The sequence below is a fragment of the Ictalurus punctatus genome, chromosome 25 (assembly GCF_001660625.3).
Source record: "Ictalurus punctatus breed USDA103 chromosome 25, Coco_2.0, whole genome shotgun sequence".
In the NCBI taxonomy this organism is placed as follows: Eukaryota; Metazoa; Chordata; class Actinopteri; order Siluriformes; family Ictaluridae; genus Ictalurus; species Ictalurus punctatus.
Window position 1 is genome coordinate 18,691,724 of NC_030440.2, and position 9,431 is coordinate 18,701,154.

A 9,431-nucleotide genomic window follows, 5' to 3' on the forward strand; every position below is an offset into this window, starting at 1 on the left:
ATGTGTTAAGAGCGTTCTCACACTTGGAGTACACTCGAGTCCACTCTCATGACTGCTTCTAGGCTTGTTTGTGGGCGGGGCTTATAATCACAGGTTTGCTGTCACACAGAGGAATTAATTCTGAGCCATGGATCACTTCTGCAATTCCATACCTCACTTATGCGTATGCAGCTCTGCTGGAGGTTCATCCTTTCATTGTTTTTATTAGTTTCATTTGGTTCCAGCACTCAAGCAGCATGTCATTATGGAGGAAAACCTGCAAACAAGGATCTGTTCTGGTGTAAGAAGATTTTATCCACGGAGGCCGACATGAGACGTGTGTATTTTTCAATGTTCTCAGTACAAACACTCGCAGCACAAGGGTGAGCTCATTACAGTAACGTTGCTCCAGTCCTAGCAAAGTGTGGTTTTATTTATCAATAAGGCCTTCTGTCTCCTCCACTGACAATAACAACCCTTTCCCCAACATCACCAAACTTTAAACTGGAAGTGTACTGGTCTCACTGGCTACCTCACTCAGCTATCCAGTAAGTTCACCTCCTCCACACAGTGACCCCCGGACCACACCGTGATGCTGAGTGTTTCATTTGCATGAAAACCTTTCTAGTGTCTACATCTTAAATAATACAGATGAGCGTTTCCCCCCAAGTGTCTGATGGTTACCGTAAAACCCCGTATATACGCTCACTCCAGGTTCTACCTTATACAAATGATTTGTGAAAGGACCATACTGAAACTGTACTGCGTCCCCCTCCCCCACAGCGAGATTACACATTATTCCTCTTTGGGGTTGTTAGATCTGCTGACCTAAAAGCACTTCATTAAACTTCTTCTATCAGAGAGGTTCCAGCACACAGGACTGATAGAGCTCCAGTACATCATATCTGTAAAGTCATGTGACTCATCACAGCATCAGAATAGACAAGAATTCACTGTGAGCTTCACATCTCATTACAGCTAATGGACCAATCAAATCAGTCCACAGCTTCAAAGCATCCAATCAGGCGTGAGTCTGGACCTGCTTTTCTACTGAACTCACAAGTTCATTACCTCACTATCACTTTGTCTAAACAGGAACGATGATCACACTCTTTGTCGCGCTTTACTCTCTTTTTTCTCTCTGCACAGCTGGTGAGTAACATTTTGAAAACTTTCATTTAAAATAGTCAAATTTCATATTTAAATCATTTACTGACATTAAACATTAAATATTAAACACTTTTTTACAGTAAACACTTCTGACATCAAGGAGCTTCATGTGAAAACAGTAAAGCGTGGAGAAAATGTAACTATGGAGTGTATCATGAGCAAGGGCAAAGACAAAGATAAGTTAGCTTGGTACAGACAGAGTTTTGGAAAAGTGCCTCAGTATTTTGTAAGACATTACGGGTCTAATAGCTCCACATTTGCAGAGGGATTTAAAGATAGCCGCTTCAGTATGACTGTAAATGCCCAGAAGTTTGATCTCAACATTATCGGAACGAGAGAAGATGATGGAGGAGAATATTTCTGTGGAGAAGTGGAGGGAATTATAATAAAGTTCACATCTGGAACACGTCTGCAATTTGAAGGTAAACAGTTTTACTCTGATAACCTGCTAATTCCAGATCAACACTTTAACCAGAATTATGTGTACATATGCATTAAATGTTGAATATTTCACATTATTCATATTTAGTATCATTTCTGTTTATTTGCTGCTTTTCCAATGTATTTGTAAAGGTGAAGAGATGAAACACTGTCCTACACCTGGAACGGTTAACATCAACACAGATTCTGTTACAGGGTCCAATGAGGGTTCAAAGAGCAGTGATGGAGAAGGTAAGAGTTTTGATCAAATAAACTTCCTTTCACTTTCTATAACAGAATTTTCTGTAGTTAAAACCTTTTCCTGTTAATAAATCATCCAGTATTTAAAGTTTTTTTCAGTGTTACTCCATTATATATTTCAGCTCCTGCTGTTTATTATTTTTTAAACAATTTTATTTTTCCATACAGGTTCCAGTTGTCCTGATCAGATGCATGTGCTGGTCTGGCTCTCCATTTTTAGAGTTGGAGTTCTTGCCTTCATGCTTCTTATCTTTCCAATAATCCTGATTGTTTTCAAATTAAGATCAAATTAGAAATTCAGATCCAAATGGAAGAAATACTGATTTAAGGAGAAAACTGTGTTAGATTTAACTAGAGCTAATTGCTTATATTGTGCGTATATTGGAATGATTTTGGTCTAACTGTAATGTGGAGGTATTTACCAGCCGTACTTACAGCTGCATTTAAGGGCTCCTGAGAGGCGCAGTACAAAATCGTTCTCCCTATTGTCTCGGGGTCTAATCCTGACCACGCCACAGACATCCGTGGCCGGAAGTCTAAGAGAGCAAAATGGCCGTGCTCTCATGGAGGGAGGGACATACTCTCTCTCCCCTGTCAATCACGGCAACACCAGCCAATCATGGGCATCTGTGAGTGTGTTATGCTGCCCCCTGATGGTCAGAAGTTCGAGAACATGCAGTTATATGACTTCCAGTGTCTCACAGGAAGCATGTGATAGCCTTCACCCTCCCTGGTTGGTAGCTGTTGTGTGACAGGGGAGACCTCACTGGAGGGCTGGAATTGGCCATGAATAAATTAGGGAGAAATTCAGGGAATTTATTATTTTTTAAAAAAGCATTATATTAAATAAAATCTAAAGTGAATTTAAAATGCAGTAGTCCTCTTTATTTCTAAAATTTTTCTTCATAAATTCAAAGATAACTTCATGTTTTCCACATCACATCAAGCAAATGTTTGAGAGTCCAGGGAAGCGTATTAGACATATCACACACTACTAATTAACAAAATGATGTTCTTTATTAAGAACTTAATACACTTCAATTACACTTTATTAAGATTCAATATAATTTTACAACATTAAAATGTTTTGGAGTCCCAATCATCGAACCACTTCAGCAAAAGGCCGAAGCCTAAAACCGTCACACTGATGCCCCAAATATGCAGTAATTGTGTCAAGTCTTAAATAACTAACAAGAAAGAAACAACAACAAAAAACAACCTGCACACACTCACCCACCCGCACACACACATACATACACACACACACACACACACACACGTGAGATCATACACACTAGAAGACTACATCTCCCGTAGAAGGTGCATTCAGGGTTACTCTAAGTGAGCCACTGCACAAAAGTGCTGCTGGTCCAAATGCACCACGCAGGCCACAATTCCAGCACAAAAGAAATACAAACAAAACATAAAAAGGAGACGATGCCCAAACAAGCAATACTTTTACAAACAGAAATGCGAATCTCACGTTTAAACAAAACATCCATGTATCAGGTAATACGGATCTCACCTGCCAAATAAACAACAAAAACAGCCACAATACCACACCACTCAAAATAATAATGACAGCAGTTAGCAACACAATGAATGCTATTATAAAGACAGCAACTGTAAAATGCCAAAATGGTCGCGAACTGGACAGCGACAATTCCTCGCTCGTACACGTACAATAATACGGGAAGGGGTAACCTCCCTTCAACCTAGAAAAGAGCACACATTACTAATCCATGCAGTCTAACACACCACTACACCCATGCATAAATATGAAAGCAGGCTTACCCTTCAGTGCAAATTAGTTTGATTTCCCAACAAACATTCCTTGGAGGGTGGTCTTCATTCGCATATTCTTCCAAGACCATAGTCCATTGGCTAGCTAGGGGGATTAAACATTAGCACTCTGAGAATGCAACAACCCTTAAATTAACCTCCCTGCTAGCGAAACACAGCCCAAAACACTACAAATAAGTATAACCCACCTGAAAATGAGAGCCGTATACAAGGCGGATGAAGAGGATGCACGTTTAAACGTCCATATGGGGGTATGGATAAACATACTGTGCTGACGCTGATACTGCAGTTGCAAACCTAATATATCAAACACATTTACTTACACATGTAAATATTTAGCAAAACAGCTACCTACATGCTCCCTAGCCCCTCCCCATTTGTTGCTGCAGGAAGCTCACCCAAAAGGTCAGTCAGACATGACGAATGCAGTGCGGTACCCAATAAAACCTTAAATAGGTCATGACTACCACTGATTGGCCCGCACCCTCGTCACTCATCATGGGGAAGAAAAAAGCAACAGTTTGCCTGGTCACACCAGCATGAATTAGCATGTTGCTAGCATGAGTTTCAGCATGTTGCTACCCCCAGTGTTTTACATTGCCAACCTAACTATGGAGCACTCGGTTACAACCCCCTGGAGAAATTAATGCCAGGGCCGAAACCAGGCAAAGACAGCACTAGAGACTAGAGATTAGGTGCTGTCCCAGGCCCAGTGACTCATTCATCTGTGGCTCAGGTGGTAGAGTGAGCTGTCCACTAATCGTGGGGTTGGCGGTTCGATTCCCGGCCCACGTGACACCATATGCCAAAGTGTTCTTGAGCAAGACACTGAACTGCAAATTGCTCCCAATGGCAAGCTAGTGCCTTGCATGGCATCTCTGCTACAATTGGTGTGTGAATGGGTGAATGAGAATCAGTGGAAAACGCTTTGTAAAATCATTAAGGTTAAAAAAGCGCTATATAAGTATAGTACAATTTATTTCTCCCACTGGTCGGGGGAGATGATACATATTAGAATGCTGCCCAGCCGTAGATCTTCTAGATCGTCGCACCACCCTACCATCAACACGAAGAGGAGTAGACTGTGGTGGCACTACTTCGGACTCAACCTCCGGCAGTGTTCCCCCAATGTCCACCACCTCTGGGATCACACCCCTAGAGGCGAGTTCCGGCCCTGCAGGAAACAACTGAGGCTCACCTACTGTTTATCTCAACCTGTGGTGTCTCAGGCACCAATACAAACAGGTCTCCATCCTCGACCTCCTTGTCCAGAGGTAATACTGGCTTGGGCCTGGCCGATTCAGGTGAATACCCACAGGGTCCTTACCAATATGCCATTTTAATGCTGAACGATGCACATGCCTTAATTTACTTAAATCATTCACTGGGGGGATGGAATACACAGGCCCACCAGCCTTAGCAGCTTTCATGATATGGTATATCATGAATATGTATACCATGATATGGTATATCATGGTATGTATACCACTGGGCTACAGAGGTCATGGATATTATGCCGAACTCTCACATTAAAATCCATAAGAAGGACCAACTGGCCCTCCCTTAATGGTACCTCCTGGACATGTTCATCATGTTGAGTCTTACAACATTCTGCAGCAATATTTAGCTGCTCTCTAGCTCCTTCAAAAGCTACCTGCAGCCTATTCTGTTGTTCCAGGACCCACCTATGCACACTTCCCGCTTCGGGCTGCTGAACTATTCCAAGCAGGAAGTCAACGGTTGGCCGTGTCGCCAACCATGAGCGTGAGCAGAACTCGGTTGTCCATGTCAGCAGATTTGGGCATGATCAGAACCTGGTTGGTCGTGAAATCTGTTTCAGGCATGAGCAGAAACTGGTTGGTCTTGACGTCAGTTTCAGGCGTGAGCAGAACCTGGTTGGTGATGATGTTGGCTTCAGGCAGGAGCAGAGCCTGGTTGGTCGTGACGTCAATTTCAGGCGTGAGCAGAACCTGGTTGGTGATGATGTCGGCTTCAGTCATGAGCAGAGCCTGGTTGTTCATGACATCAGTTTCAGGCATGAGCAGAACCTGATTGGTGATGACGACAGCTTCAGGCATGAGGAGAACTTGGTGAGCAGATTGGAGCTCGGGATATGAGGTCACCATGTTGACCTCTGGCTGGATCTCTGCAGATGAGACCACCTCATGGATCTCATGCTGGAGCTCTGGGGAGGAGGTCGCCACGGTGACCTCCGACTGGGGCTCGGCAGGTGAGACCACCTCGTCGGTCTCAGGTTGGAGCTCGGGAGATGAGGTCACCATGTTGATCTCTGGCTGGAGCTCTGTAGATGAGACCACCTCATGGATCTCATGCTGGAGCTCTGTGGAGGGGGTCACCATTATGACCTCCGAATGGGGCTCTGATGGTAAGACCACCTCGTGGATCTCATACTGGAGCACTGCAGGTGAGATCACCTTGAGAGAGGCTCCAGCATGAAACCAATGAGCTTGTCTCATTCTTGATCTCCAGCATAAAGTCAAGTTCCTGTCCGAGGTGGAAGAGACGGCCTCCCAAGCCACGTTCCTGTGTTTTTTGGTGCTTCGTGAGAAACGGCCTTGGGGGTGGGGGTAGGGGGTGTTTCTGTCACATCACAGCAAAACATTGACTCCATTTCCCACAATACACCATGAACTACAAACATGGCCAAAGAGGAGTACACTTCCCACACATGCACACGATCACCTTCTCCGGAATTCTAATCACACACACCTGTTTGTTTTTCCTGTTTGCTGAATGCTGACCATTTGCCTGTTTTGACCACGCAATTGTTCCATGATTTGGATTTGTCTGCCTATATCTCCTATAATAAAACTCTTATCTGCATTTGCATCCGTCCTCAACCTCCTCACGTGACATAGACAGTACTGTGCAAAAGTCTTAGGTACCCTAAACAAAGTCTGTTAGATTTTTTTTATTTTACGATGTCTTTAAAGCAAAACTTTTGACAAAAAAAATTGTAATATAACAGATAAAAGTTGGTATCCACTGAGTGATGAGTAAGTGGACCATGTTTCTGGTGGTTTTCATCATTTTCATAGAATTGAGGAGCGGATGCTGGCAGGAGGCCTTGGCACATGAAGCAAAACCTAGACTCTCTCTCAAATGGAGCATGTTCATCAGAATGTTCACACGCACATGTGCTTAGCATATCTGTATGATATTTTGGTCAATGCCAAATTAAAACAGAAGTAAAAGGCAAGACTTCTACTCCATAACCAAATTGAACTTAAGAAAATTTTTTCCTTTAATACACACACACATATGTATACATACATACATATATATATATATAGGTTTGAGTAAAATTACTCAACGGTGAAACGACAGACTTCATACTTCACTAAATGACAGACTTCATACTTCCCACATCACATCATTCACATGTGTACTACTTTTACATTTTATTATTCCAGGGAGATTCCAGGGAGGCGTGTTAGGTACAGTGATAACGGACATGTTCCTCATTTGTATTTATTCACTGCTAAACATGAAAATATTAACTAGTTACACACAACAAATGACCAAAATAATGTAATATGTCATTCATAGATTTATTTTTTATTACTTAAAGTTTCCAATGTAAATTATGTAAAATAAAAACAAATGCAAATATAAATGAAACCTTGGCACTTAATCAGTCATTATTACACATTTTTAATCTGTATTAAAATTTACTATCTGGAGTTTAATTTCAGATTAAGCAGTCAAATAATCAAAACGGTAACCACACATCTTTATATTCAGCCTTCTTTCACTTAAAAGTCCTTAATATTTATGAAAACATAAATAATGCGTAAACCTGCATTATAGTTACTGATGTACTGACTAGATATTTAGACTAGAAATATGTTTTATCTCATTTACAGTAATTACATTATACATAGATTTATCCCCTTCAACCTCCCATGTTACAACACAGAAAAAAAAGAGTCAATATAACAGAATATAATGGAATTATATAATAGGATATAATTTAAATAGGATCTGATCAAAGTTAATGAAAGACTAATGACAGCATTACAAAGACTGTAATCTTGTAAGTATATAACTTTTTGATCGCAAATAAAAAGAAGCTTCAGTCTTAATCAACTAAAGCAAACTAGTATAGTCATGATTTTAGCAGTCACCATGGAAACAGCTCGATTAACAGCAATAAATCTCACTAGTTTTAGTCTGATTAAAATATGACACTGCCGTCTCCAAAACGAGTAAATAGTTACACTTTGGTTGTGTTTCAATTCTGAAGTCACTTTATCTATTTTATTTTAACTTGTGCATAAACGTCTTCATGGCTCTTGTCTCTGGATGTTCTGGAGGATGAAGGTTTCTTAGCAAAACTCACAGCTGCATAGTTCAAGACAGCTGCATCATCAGCCTGATAAAGAACAAGAGCCATTTATAAACCAGAGCGGATTAAAAGATTCACAAAGTTATTATTGAGTGTGTTTTGTAAGTTGATGTCAGTTATAATCCTACATGTCCTGTAGACTCGAGGACAGATCTGTATTTATTTAAAGAAAATCAATACACATGATAAATCACTGGATTACCTGATTTGTGTTATTTGGATGATCGCTGGAAGCCCCTTTATACAACAATAATAAATATTCAATTCAATTCAATTAAATTTTATTTGTATAGTGCTTTTTACAATAGACATTGTCTCAAAGCAGCTTTATAGAAATATCAACATAGTATACAGATATTAAAGGTGCGAATTTATCCCAACTGAGCAAGCCACTGAGTGGCGACGGTGGTGAGGAAAAACTCCCTAAGATGTTTTAAGAGGAGGAAACCTTGAGAGGAACCCGACTCAGAAGGAACCCGTCCTCATCTGGGTAACAACAGATAGTATACTAGTACTAGGTGTATTACACAGTCCAAAGGGAATCATATTCCACTCAATTAGCCCAAACGGAATGCATAACGCTGTTTTATGCTTATCGCTCTGCAAAATAGGAACCTGATTATACCCACTGGCAAGGTCCCTGGCTGAAAACCACTGGGCTCCTGCCAGGGAGTCCAATGTCTCCTCTATGCAGGGCAATGGAAATGCATGCTTCCTAGTCTTTGATTTCAGATGGCAATAGTCCACACACAAGTGCAGCCCACTGTCCTTCTTCTTCACAAGGACTATCAGACAAGCATAAAGGCTACAGTTCTACCTAATTACTTGGGCCTCAAGTAACTGATTTATGTGGGCCTTAACGACCTCATACTCGGAAGGAGGTATCTTCCGATACCACTGCCTAATGGGGGTATCATCTAAGAGGGATATATCATGAGAGATAAGGTCGGTACATCCCAGATCCCCCTCATGAGATGAAAATACGGATGCATACCTCAACAACAATGACCGAACCTTCCCTTGGTCTACGACTGAAGGCACTGATGGATCCAAGGATTCAATTTGACCCCCCACTAGAAAGACTTGGGTGGCCTGAACACCTGATGACACCACAGTTGGTAAAACTTCACTTAGTCCGGTGGCAAGCTAACTACGTACACGGCCTTTAGAGTACCAATAGTGATGCGAGGAAAAAGCACGGCATCAACTGTACCGACATTTACCACCGGCACATATACTGTCCCCTGATTCACTCTCACCACTGAAGGAGAGGCCAATAGCCCTGAAAAAAGACTCAAATCTAGTGGTTCAAACAATACTGTACTACTGGAATATTGAACCAAACATGTGGCTGCTACCAGTTATAATGTCTCAGCCGATATGCGACACAATCGACAACCCCGGACATTAACTCGACCCACCATTTCGG

At 41.5% G+C, this 9,431-nt stretch overlaps 1 gene segment (V, D, J or C); it reads left to right on the forward strand.

Moving 5' to 3' along the window:
* Window positions 1-800: 800 nt before the first annotated feature.
* On the forward strand, window positions 801-2,694 carry LOC128628751 (Ig kappa chain V-V region MOPC 149-like). The segment is given in 4 exon segments: window positions 801-1,131; window positions 1,230-1,571; window positions 1,786-1,821; window positions 1,999-2,694. Coding segments are annotated over 4 exon segments (555 nt in total).
* Window positions 2,695-9,431: the final 6,737 nt, after the last annotated feature.